Genomic DNA, 12,484 nt, shown 5'->3' with positions numbered 1-12,484 from the left:
GTAGTAGGTTGAATGTTGGGTCCCAAAAAGATACGTGCATGTCCAAATCCCTGCATCCTGCAGATGTGACCTTATTTGCACAAAAGGTAAAGCTTTACAGATGTAATTAAATTAAGGATCTTATGATGTGATTATCTTGGATTTTCTGAGTGGGCCTTAAATCCAGTGACAAATATCCTTTTAAGAGCCAGAAGAAGAGAATGTCATGCAAAGAGAGCCAGAGATTGGAGTGATGTGGCCAGAAGCCAAAGAAGCCAAGAAATGTGGACAGTAACTGGGAGCTAGAAGAAGAGGAAGATTCTCTCCTAGAATTTCCAGAAGGAGTCCAGCGCCTCCAACACTTTTATTTACACTCTCCAGCCTTCAGAACTGTGAAGGAGTACATTTCTGTTATTTTAAGCCACCCAGGTTGTGACCATGCCTCACAGCAGCTCCAGGAAACTAATATACATTGTTATTCTGAGTCCTCTGCAGAACTAATTCTTTGCTAGTGGTGAACAAGATGCAGTCCTGGCCCTCATGGGGCCTACATTCCAATTGAGAGGGCCACACAAAAATGAGCAAATATATAAATTATGATTTTTTTTCTTTTTAAAATTTTTTATTTCTTTTGAGAGAGAGCATGAGCAGGGAAGGAGCAGAGAGAAAAGGAGAGAGAGAGAGAATCCAAAGCAGGCTCTGCACTGTCAGTGTTGAGCCAGGACTGGAACACATGAACCTTGAGATCACGACCTGAGCCAAAACCAAGAGTCAGATGCTTAACCAACTGAGCCACCCAGGTGCCCCTATAAATTATTTCTAATAGTAGGTGTTAGGTTCTATGAAAGTTAAGCTCTGAATTATATATCCAATTGCCCACTTGCCATCTCTACTTAAATGTCTAATGGGCATCTCAAACTTAACTTTTCCCATATAGAAATGCCTGGAGATGCATGAAGGTGGGACACTGATCAAGATGATCAGGAAAGGCTCTGGGAGAGGTGATATAGGGAAGGAAGCTAAGGTGAGGATGAGCTAAAGCAGTGACGGAAGGTAGGGCAGTTCCAAACAAGGGGCTCATTTTTATTTTTGTTTTTGTTTCACTTTAGGAAGGAAAACAGCCAGTGGAGATGATGAGAAGAAGAGGCTGCAGATTCAGGGCAGAGGAGCTAAGAAGGAATAATGTTTCAGAGGAGGCAAGGTGATACTAGGGGGCAAAGGTGGGAAAGCAGCATAGGAATCGGGATCTTTGAAGGGAAATGGTTAGGTTCAGAGTAAAGGCTAAATGATGTTGACTCCAGGTTAAAATCATCTGCCACTTACTGATTATAAAGTAGTAGGAAATTACATTCTCTGGATCTTCATTTCCTCCACTGTAGAAAAGCATAAATATAGCTCCTACCTCATAGGAATTTGTTAGGAGAATTAAATATATTAATATGTGTGTAAAGCACTTGGCCTCAGTGTCTGGCAATGAATATGCAATAAATGTCATTATTACTATTAACATTATTGAAAGTAGCATCAGGTTTAGAATCAGAATGTGAGCACTGGAAGGAACTTCAGAATCATCTAGTCAGATTCCCTCACTGCACAAATGGAGAAACTCAGGCTGAAAGTGTTTGTAAATTGGCCAAGTTTAAAGAAATAGTTGGAGGCAGAGCCAAGACTTGACTAAACAATTGAAGGTCTGCTTTCCCTGAGTGGGCTTCACATATAGATTTGGAAATCCTAAGAATAGAAGTGGTAAGTGAATCTGGGAACACAGTCAAAGTAACTCAAGTAGGACACAGTGAATGAGCAGAGAATGAAGAAAGGAGAAATGGAAAGAAAAGCTAGCAAAAAGTGGGGACAAGGAGGCAGGAGAAGCACGAGACAAGAGTAATGAAGCCAAGACAGAGATTTCAGAGGGAGAAAATGGTTAACTGAGTCAAATACTCCAGAGAGTTGAGGGAAGATTATGACTCTAGGGCAAAAAGCTACATTTGAAGTCAACTTGATTTGAGTATCAGTTCCACAAGATACTAAACTCTGAGAGACTTGGTTTCCCCACAGGTAAAATCAGGATGTATGTGGAAAATCTACTGACTCCTTTAACAAATTGATACCTATACCTTCTAAAGTTGGCAATGGAAGGAGTCTTTCCACTTGGAGAGCAGTAGTTGGACCTTAGTCCAAACCCTGAAATTAACCTTACTCTTGTGTCTGTCACAGTCATAGCCACAACCAGCTGATAGGCCATGGGGGTAAAATACGGATTTTGCAGTTCCCCCCTTTGCCATAGTATGGCTGAGACCAGTTATATAATATTAAGTAAGATACTATCAAAGGCTGGACCTCTAATGTTGGTGCTGGTCCTGGAACTCTGTTTCTCCTTCTAGATCCCCTCTATAGATAAATGCATCTTATTCATTAGCTTTAAAATACCATCTAAATGCCCCCAAGATTCTCAAATTTACTATTATTTTTTAAAGTATTTATTTTGGGAGAGTGCAAGTGGGGAAGGGGCAGAGAGAGGAGGTCAGAGGATCTGAAGTAGGCTCTGTGCTGACAGGCTGTCGGCATGAAGCCTGATGTGGGGTTCCAACTCATGAACCACGAGATCATGACCTGAGGCAAAGTTGGATGCTCAACCAACTGAGCCACCCAGATGCCCCAAGACTCTCAGATTTATTTCTCCATTTCTGAATTAACCCCTGAGCTCCAGACCTACATGGCCTGTTGTCCTACTCCAGACCATTACTTAGATGTCTAATAGTCATCTCAAACTTAAGCTTTCCAAAAGGGAACACTTGACTCCCTGCCCCCAAACCAGGTCTTACCTCAGTAGTCATAATCATGGTGAATTTTAGTCAGCCCATTTAACACATTCTCTAGGTTCTATCTCCAGAACATTTTCCAAATCTCAATCCCTCTCTACATGTGATACTTGCTATTGCAACCTACCACCATCTCTTACCTGGGTCCCTACAGTAGTCTCCCAAGTGGCTTTTCTGTTTCTACCTTCACATCCCCTTTAATCCATTCTGCACACAGTAACCAGATAAACTACTTCATGTGGAAATTACTGGTTACTCTCTTGATTATAAACCTCCAATGGCTTCCCATCACACTTAAATTAAAACCCAAATCCCACTCCAGACCCTACTCACTGTTTGGACTTCTTCCAACTCCACATCTCTCTCTCTCTCTCTCTCTCTCTCTCTCTCATCCAGCTTAGTTTGCTTTCTGCTCCTGAAACATACCACACTCATTTCTGATATAACAGCTGTTCCCCTACCTGGGATGCCTTCCCCATCCTGCTCTGCTATTCTCCACCTTTACATGGCTGTCTCCTCCTCACCACTGAGGCCTCTGCTTATTGTCATCTTCTGAGAGAGTCCTTCTCTGTCCATCCTTGCTAAAGTAGCTCACTGGTCAGTCTCCATCATATCCATTGGCTTTTCTTTCTAATTGGTTGTCACTAGTGATATTTTCATGTTCACATTTATGTTTATTGTGACTCTTCTCTACTGGAATGTAAGTTTCCTGAAAGCAGAGATTTTTCTCTGTTTGGTTTACCACTGTGTTTCAAGAGCCTCAGAAAAATGCATATGCATGGTAGGCCTTCAATGAATACCAATAAACAAACAAACAAATAAATAAAGGTAGGGTCCAGGCAGGAGAAAGGATATTAGTGCAGAGAGCCCTCTATCGTTAGGTCATCTGACTTGTTAAGTGAGAGCCCTGAACTTTAGCAGGAAAATGCCTTCCCCTTGCTACTTCAGAGTGCCCTGGGAACTACCCAGATTTGTAGTGAGTGGGTAAGAGAGAGAGTCAAAGAGGAAGGCAGAAAGGAGGAGGAGGAGGTGGAGGAAGAGACAGAGAGACAGCGATAGAAAGACAGAGGGTGGTGAGGGTCCCTGGTTTACTCTCATGCCTGTGTAAGATTTACTTTAGCTCTGGTTTCCCCTGAGGATCTCCTTGCCTACCTGGATGATTGACAGTGGGCAGTTCCACCTTCTTGGAGGAAGATGCCATTCTACATCCACAGTAGAGGTTTGGCCCAAAGGCAAAGAATAAGCACATCAGAAAACATCCTACAAGAAATACAATCATATTAATAGCAAGGAGAGCTACTTTGTGCAAGGCAATGGTCTCTATTCTATACACTTCCAACACTTATTCTGAGGATCAGATAAAGGAAAGTGATCTGGATTGTGACACACATGTGTAAGTCACTATATTACACTGCTAATGAGGAGAGCGAGTACTCCTAGCAAAATGCCCTCTGTTACTCATGCCATAAGACTGGGGGTTTATAAAGATGACCTTGATGTCCTCTCTATCCCAGATGACCCCCATATCTCCTTCAGCACCCCCTCATGGTTCCATAATGTTAAAATGCTCTCACTTCCACTATGCTTCATCTTCATGGTTACATTCTGAATTTTATCGTATCCTCAAAACGACTCCACTTTAGAAAACTTCAGCCCCCAGACCTAAGAATATTTGATGTTCTGCTCACAATATTCCACCCTTCTAGCTCTCATATTCACTATTCCCATTGTACCTGCTTTTCAACCCCACCAAGACTTCCTCAAACCTTTCCTCCCCATCTCTTAGCCAACCAATTAATGTAGTAGCTATTTTTTTTTTCTTTCTGTTTTCAATAAGAAAAGTGGCTCTCCCTGTCCTGTCCCAGGGAATCTCTCTACCTGAACTCTGGACTCCAGGCCCACCCCCAGCTCCTAATTTATCAATTATTTACTCTCTCCTCTAGGTCTTCAACTTATCTCTTCCTGGCAGTTTTCCCTCAGCACATAGACAGATCATATCTGTTCGAACAACTACCAAAAAAAGCAAACAATCAACCTTAGATTACGGGGTCTGATATTCTCCTTATGTAGATTTCTCTCCTTCCTTTCATGGCCAAGTCTCTCACCCCACGGTCACCCCACTCAGTCTTCATCCCTCTGAAACCTGACTGCTGTCCCCACCACTCTTTTGACACTGCTCCAGACCAGATTCCAGTGACCTAACAGGCTACGGTCCTATTTCACTTCTTATCAAACTTGGCGTCATCTCTAGAAAGCTGTTCCTTCTGCCTCTGTGCTTCTGTGACACCCCACTCTGTGGTGTTCCTCTTCCCCTCCAGCAGCTCCTTCTAAGTCTTCCTAACTTTCTTTTTGGTAAATCAGAATTTACTCTCCACCCCTTCCCTTCCCACTGCTTGTAAATCTCTCTCTAAGCAATTTTGTCATTGCCTAGGGCTTCAAGAGTCATTTACATATGCTAATCTCATACAGTCTTGGAGCCTCAAACCTATATTGCTTTCTAGATATTCCTGTTTTTATGGCCCACAGGCACCTCCGCCTTACATGCCCTGAATGGAATTTATCATCTTTCCCATTTTGAAAACTGACTTTCTTCCAAAGTTTCTATCCATGTAGATGATAACAACTATCCATTCAGTAACTCAGGCTAGATGCGAGAGAGAAGCCAAGCTTGCTCCTCACTGAGGGCCGCTCCCCCCACCTCTTGCCCCAACCACTCTGGCTCCTCTGGCTCCAAATCCTGTTGAACTTACCCACTGGCTATCTCTTCAATCCATCTGTTCATCTCCCTATCTTTGATGCTGCTGAACTCAGGCCTTTCACAACCTTTTTCTGGATCATCTCAATAACTTCTGGACTGTTTTCCGTGCTTGAGAGCTTCCTCTCCCTCCTCCAGCCTGAAGATTTGATACTGCTTTTCTCTTTGTCATAGCTATTCATTTATGTCCTTTCTTCTCTTTAGTGTCTTTTTCAAACTAAAAAGTAATACACTGTCATTGTAAAATAGCCAAAAAGTTTATAAGTTAAAGTTAAAGTCACCCTAATCCAGTCCTCAAATCTTACTCCCCAAAAAGCCTTTTTGTTTTTCTAAAAATATGATCATATTAAATATGCTGTATTTCTTCTACTTTAAGAGGTACTTTTTTTCCCCTCACATTTAACATCTCTAAAACCAAAACATATCAGACAACCGATGACGTCTTAAATTTCTTAAATACACTATTGTTCTGCAATGTACTATTTTTACTTGTTAATATGGGTCATGATTTCAAACTAGCACTGCCTCCAGGATGATCTTTCTAAAATATGAATCTAGTTAGGTCACCACCTTCCCCAAAATTCTTCAAAGCCCCCCGCCCCTCCACCTCACCACCCTCACTCCCCTCCATGCTCCAGGCCCTTCATTTTCTGACTCTCCCCTACCTTTCCAGTATCCTTTCCAGCACATCCGCACACAATCTTCCTTAAGCCTTCCTTCCTTTAGCCTAGTACACTAAAACCTTGGATTATGAGTAACTTGTTCTGCCAGTGCTCTGCAAGACAAGCAAACACTTCTACTAAATTTTAACTTGATAAACAAATGATGTCTTGCAATACAAGTGTACAAGTAATGCTTCAAGTCCAAACTTTTGTCCATATCATCATTCCTCCTTGCCACAAGACCCCTTCTTATATTTTATTTTTTCAAATGTTTATTTATTTATTTTTGAGGGGGGGAAGGGCAGAGAGAAAGGGAGACAGAGAATCCCAAGCAGGCTCCTCACTGTCAGCACAGAGCCTGATGTGGGGCTCCAACTCATCAACTGTGAGATCATGACCTGAGCTGAAATCAAGAATCTGACACTTAACTGAGCCACCCAGGCACCCCAACACTCCTTGTTTTAACCAGAAGTTTTGAAAAATATGAAAGGGGAGGGGGTTCTTTTGGCTTTCTGCTCTAAAATGCCCACCTGAGTTTACTATTTGGACTCCCTCCTGCCCTAGGCATACACACACCTCAGTCCCATCAAAACGCCATGCCAGAAAATAAACACAAAAGGATACTGAAGCTTAATACAATACTTTTATTTTAATAATCATCCTCAAAGCTTGATGTTAATGTTCCACCTCAGTGAAAACCACTATCCCCCTCCCAACCCAGTGTTGAGTTTGAACTAAATAGACAAAAATGTTTCCCAGTTCTTCATTCTGACCTGGATAATTTGAAGCCAAGGTTTCCGGTTGATTCATGGAAAACTACCAGGGTACTACTAGGAACTTAAAGCTCAGCTAATATGGTCTATGTGACAGTCACTAAGATTGGTCCATGTTGACAACTGTCAGACCAACATACTTTCAATACCCTCCTTTGGCAAAAAGGATAGGGACTCATAAAACCACCAAAAATAGTAGAGCAGCAGGAAACGCGGAAAGATAAGGGGGGGAGTATAGGAGAGAAAAGTGGTGAGACAGGGCAGGAGATAGAGGCTTTATAATAGGAAATACAGCTGAAGGAAAGAGTGGGGGAGGGCACGAAACTGTATAGGTACACAGGTAAAACAATAAAAGTACCTTGGGCATGGACACAGGACTGACAAACAAGAAAGACCTCAACTCAAAGACCTCACTTAAAGAAAGTGGACAGATGAAATGGAAGGAGAAAGCAGTCGTTAGGAAAAGCACTGCAATTCTACCTTCTTGAGGCCAGAAAAAGACAGCTCGAATGTACAGATGGACTCCGAATTAGGAAGTTCGCAGCCTCTCAATGGAGAATGAGTCAAGCCACCATTCTAAGGTTTGGAGCAGCGGGGTCAAAGCAGGCAAGCTTGCGGTTTGCACGTTAACAGGCTTCAACGCCTGGGGGAAACCTTACATTCTGAGAGAAAGGACAACAAACACCACTCAAGCCAACACAAAAGGGACTGTACAAAAATCTCGTCTGTTCACAAATTTTGGAGTAAATAAAAACAAGGTAACAATAGACAACAAATATTTTAACTGCATCTTCCTGTTCCTTTAAAACTACTGGGGCATCAACTATCTGATTTTTCCCTAACATGAGACAATTTCTAAGGAAAAGAAAGGCGTAAACCAACCGGTAACTTTCAGTTAACTTTCAGGTCTTTTAAGTACAGACTTAGGTGTGTTTGGATCTCTTGCAGCCAGGTGCCTGAGGAGAAGCCCGGGCAGTGTGTCTAGATCAAGAAAGGCTTATTTGGGATGCAAAGTGAGTTCCCGCGACCTCAATACCACCTCAGGGAATCTGAAATTACTACCCTAGAGCGTTAATAAAGGCACCTTTTTGGGAGACCGCAGAATGCCAGTAAATTTACACCTTCTTCCCATCGGCTTTCGCCAGGACTGATGCAGCACAGGGACAGGGCAGGAACGGATTTTCCTTGCTTTCGTTTCTAGGTGGCCGAGACCCAAAGGAGAGGCCGGTCGCTTACCTGTTTTCCATCTCCCGGCCCGGGAGGGGCTCCGCGTCCTGCAGAGCGGTTCGCTGCCGGCCCCCGCTGGCTGGCGACTCACCTCCGGAGCTGCCTCTGGCTGGGACCGGCCTGACTCATCTGGGGTAGGTAGCAGGGCCGGGGAGCCCTCAGAGGGCGGAAGGACAGGAGGAGGCGGGCCGGGCCCTTCCTCCAGAGCCAGAGAGGAGGCGTCGCCGGGGCGCAGGTGAAACCGACTCCGACCTATCCCGGGAACTTTCGCTGCGGGGACTCGCTGCGAGAGGCCCGCGTAAGGCAGGGGCGGCGGGGGAGCCGCCCTCTCCCCCCGGGGCCGCGCGCGGGGGCTCAGCCCGGGGGCCTCGCGCTGTCTTGGCGCGCTCCGGGGCTGCGAGCAGCNCCGGCAGTGGAGAGCGCAGGGAGGGCGCTGGCACCCGGGGCCGAGGGACAAGACAGCGATGGCCCGAGAGCTGAGCCAGGAGGCACTGCTGGATTTTCTGTGCCAGGCTGGAGGAAGAGTGACCAACGCCGCCTTACTGGGACACTTCAAGAGCTTTCTCCGAGACCCCGACGCGCCCCCCAGCCAGCACCAGCGCCGCCGCGAGCTCTTCAAGGGCTTCGTCAACTCGGTAGCCGCAGTGCGCCAGGACCCCGACGGCACCAAGTATGTGGTGCTCAAGAAGAGGTACAGGGACCTTTTGGGGGAGGAGGGGCTTCAGCGACCCCGCGACCTGCCCGCTACCGCGACCCCTGCNGCGCGGCTGTGGAGACGCAGGGCCGCCGCTGCTGGGAATGCCACCAGAACAGGCTGGAGGGACTCCCGGGCCAGCAGGTGCTCGGCGCAGTCCCAGACCCCGCCACTGCCACCGCCGGGGAGACGCCGGCGCGTGTCCCGCCGGCGCGGGNGGGGAGCCCCGGGCGCGCCCCCCGCCGGCGCGGGGTGACCGCGAAGCGCCCCGGCAGCAGCCGGAAGGCGTGCCCGCTGAGCACGCACCGGTGCCCGCAGCGCCCTGCTCGCCTCCTGCAACCGTCGAGGCTGCTGGAAGCGGGGCTTCCCCGCCTGCTCTCCTGTCCCGCCCTACTTCCCCTGCAGACCCACCAGAGCTGATGACCCTGAGCTCTCTGCATTATTCCACCCTGCAGCAGCAGCAACAGCGCACGAGGGAGTGGGTGGCCAGACATCCCCAGATACCCAGTGCCCGGGACCAAGGCCCCATCCGAGCCTGGTCAGTGCTGCCGGACAACTTCCCCCAGCTACACTCTGAGCTCAACTTCTGGGTCCCGGAACCTAACTCAGAGCCTCTAGATCCCCCTCTTTCCTCTCATTCTCTCCTTCCTGGTGTTCCGGAACCCTGTCCCGAGAATCCTCCGTTGACAGTCTTCCGTAGCATTCGAAGTCAGCTGTCCCTCCAAGATCTGGATGACTTTGTGGACCAAGAGACCCATGGCAGTGAGGAGAGCAGCAGTGGGCCCAAAGAGTCCCCAGAGGAGTCTGAAGAGGGGCTCCAAGTTACCCTGGGAACCCCAGATTGGAGAAAGCTCAGGAATGCTGCTGGGGGCCTTTCTCCAAAAGAGGGCAGCCCCAGCAGGAGCCCTCAGGGCCTCGGGAACAAGGAGGATGGTCACACCTCTCAGCAGGTCTCAACCGAGGCTAATGGCCTTGCAGGCCACCCCCAGGAGTCTTCCCCCTGGCCAACTCCCAAGCTAAGGAGATCCCTCAGGAGGAGCTCTCAGGCAGGGAGAGCCAAATTGTCATCTTCCGATGAGGAGTATCTTGAGCAGGACTTGATGCAAAGGACTCGTCGCCCACCACGGTCCAGGAAACCCTCCAAGGCAGGAGCAGTGTCCAGCCCAAGAGTAGATGCTGCCTTGACACCCAAACTTGCAGACATTAAGTCTGCTGCTGCTGAGCGGCATCGGCCTCACACCTCATGGGCCCGGGGTGCAGAGGAGTCTGCAGCCTTGGTCCCACACAGACCTTCTGAGCACAAGTCATCTCTGGTCCCCCTAGATGCCAGGGAGCATGAATGGATCGTGAAGCTTGCCAGTGGCTCTTGGATTCAGGTTCTGACTTTGTTTTGGGAGGACCCCCAGCTGGCTCTGCACAAAGATTTCTTGACTGGGTATACTGCCTTGCACTGGATAGCCAAACATGGTGACCTCAGGGCCCTTCAGGACTTTGTCTCCAGTGCACAGAAAGCAGGGGTTGCTCTTGATGTAAATGTGAAGTCCAGCTGTGGATATACCCCTCTGCACCTTGCAGCCATTCATGGCCACCAGGGGGTCATCAAAGTGCTAGTGCAAAGGTTGGCTTCTCGGGTGAATATCCGGGACAGCAGTGGGAAGAAGCCATGGCAGTATCTGACTAGTAATACCTCTGGGGAGATATGGCAGCTACTGGAAGCCCCTCGGGGCAGGCCCATTTTTCCTGTCTATCCTTTAGTCCGAAGCTCTTCCCCCACCAGGAAGGCCAAGAGCCGGGAAATATCTAGAAATATCACCCGGAAGACTTCCTTTGCTGCACTACTCAAAAGTCAGCACAGCAAATGGAAATTAGCCAACCAGTATGAGAAATTCCCCAACCCAAGAGAAAGAGAAGAGTATAGTGACTGAGGTGGGCCCCTCTTTTGAACATGCAGCCACATACCATACACCAGCTCATCCTTGACCTGTCCAGTGAGAAAATTCAGGGGGAATAGAAAAATTGCTGAGGAGTTGGTAAGGAAGAGATCATGTGACATGGTTTACCTAGTGTTTACCTGCCTGGATTTTATGTCAGCACATCCTGGACCTAAGGGGTCATCCAAGCTTTCTGACAGTTCAAGTCTTTGGGTCAGTGAAACCTAGACACAGGGCAGAGTCAGGTGCTTAAAACCCAGGAGATAGTCTTCCTCTTTCCTTGCCACCACAGATCTGGGCATAGTGAGCCACACTGGTTTCCAAAGCAGCAACTCAGGGCCTTGACTACAGAGGGAACAGATGTTTAAGAAAAAGGGAGGCAATTCAAGGGATTGAGGAAGCTCAGACAAAATCCTTTCTGGCTAGGAGCTCTCTGGCCTCTATTCATTTGGAGAATAAATCTTGGCTGAGTGGAAAGTATCAGATTTGAAATCAGATGGCTCCTGTTTTCTTCTTTTTCTCTTTTTATTTACTCCTTCCCTTCCTCCCTCTTCCTTCCTTCCTTCCGTCCTTCCTTCCTTCCTTCCTTCCTTCCTTCCTTCCTTCCTTCCTTCCTTTCCAAATCAGTGAAATAAAATTGTTACTGGACAGTAGAACTTATTTTAAGATCCCTCAACTCTATCTTCAGATCTTCCTTTGAATACAACCTAAGGTGGCTAATATGTGAGATGATTAGTACCTTATTTGTATCTCTTCTCCACGGTCAAAGAAGCAGTTATGTAAGATCCAGTTATGGTATTCAGGCTCTGCTTTTTAAATAAATCAACCTAAGGGAAACTTTCTGAATGTAAAAACTGTTGGCTCATTTGCATAGTTGCTGAAACCATCTTTCATGGAAACTCCCTGTGTAAACAAATAGCAAAATCAGCATTAGTAGTTTTCAATAGGATTGAATGCCCAATGTTCATATTCTGGGGAAGCAAAAAGAGTTAAGAGGTAAATGCTCCTCCACCAGGAATTTTCTAAGCTGCTAAAGATATAATTTCATTTGCACTAAACTTGTTGCCAATTAAGATTAAACATTAGCCTTGAAGTGCTCTATCTCTAACAGGAAGTGTTCCTTTTATTTGCTTGTGATGGTTCTGATCTCTGTGGGTCCATGGAATGAGAGAATAGCTACTCTGCAAATTGCAGTAGAACATTAAGATTTCAGAATATAAATTTGAAGAGGGCTGAAAAATTAACTGTCCATATGGAAATTGTTAATTTTTTATGGAATGTCTTCATGTGTGATATCAGTGATGTATTTTCACAGTATTTTTATGTTTCTTCTGGTTATTTTTCACCATTGAAATATCAACAAATCTTTATAAGTTATTGTACTTATGCTGATTACTGTTGACTTTCTTCTTTACAAAATTGTGTTTCAGTGAGTGTCAAATATTTCTCTTTCTTTGTAGTTTTAATTTATAATTTTGCTGAAATAAATATAACTCTGTTCTATTAGAAAACATACAAAAGATAGGTATAATACATAACTTTGTGGGTTGTTTTTTTCCAAAAGGACATATAAGAGATGAAGCTTTGGCAAATCAAATCAAGAAAAAAGCAACAATCACAGACAGTGGTGGCATTATTAGCAGA

The 12,484-nt window shown here is 46.1% G+C and overlaps 1 protein-coding gene across 1 annotated transcript; it reads left to right on the top strand.

Moving 5' to 3' along the window:
- The first annotated feature begins 8,679 nt into the window (after positions 1-8,679).
- SOWAHB (sosondowah ankyrin repeat domain family member B) lies at positions 8,680-12,167 on the top strand. The gene is made up of 2 exons (XM_077750910.1): positions 8,680-8,885; positions 8,932-12,167. Exons 1-2 carry the CDS (start codon positions 8,680-8,682, stop codon positions 10,832-10,834), a joined length of 2,109 nt encoding a protein of 702 aa, XP_077607036.1. The 3' UTR covers positions 10,835-12,167.
- Positions 12,168-12,484: the final 317 nt, after the last annotated feature.

This window comes from Crocuta crocuta, unplaced genomic scaffold (genome assembly GCF_008692635.1).
Source record: "Crocuta crocuta isolate KB4526 unplaced genomic scaffold, BGI_CrCroc_1.0 scaffold1, whole genome shotgun sequence".
NCBI lineage: Eukaryota > Metazoa > Chordata > Mammalia > Carnivora > Hyaenidae > Crocuta > Crocuta crocuta.
This window is presented reverse-complemented; position numbering and strand designations above follow the sequence as displayed.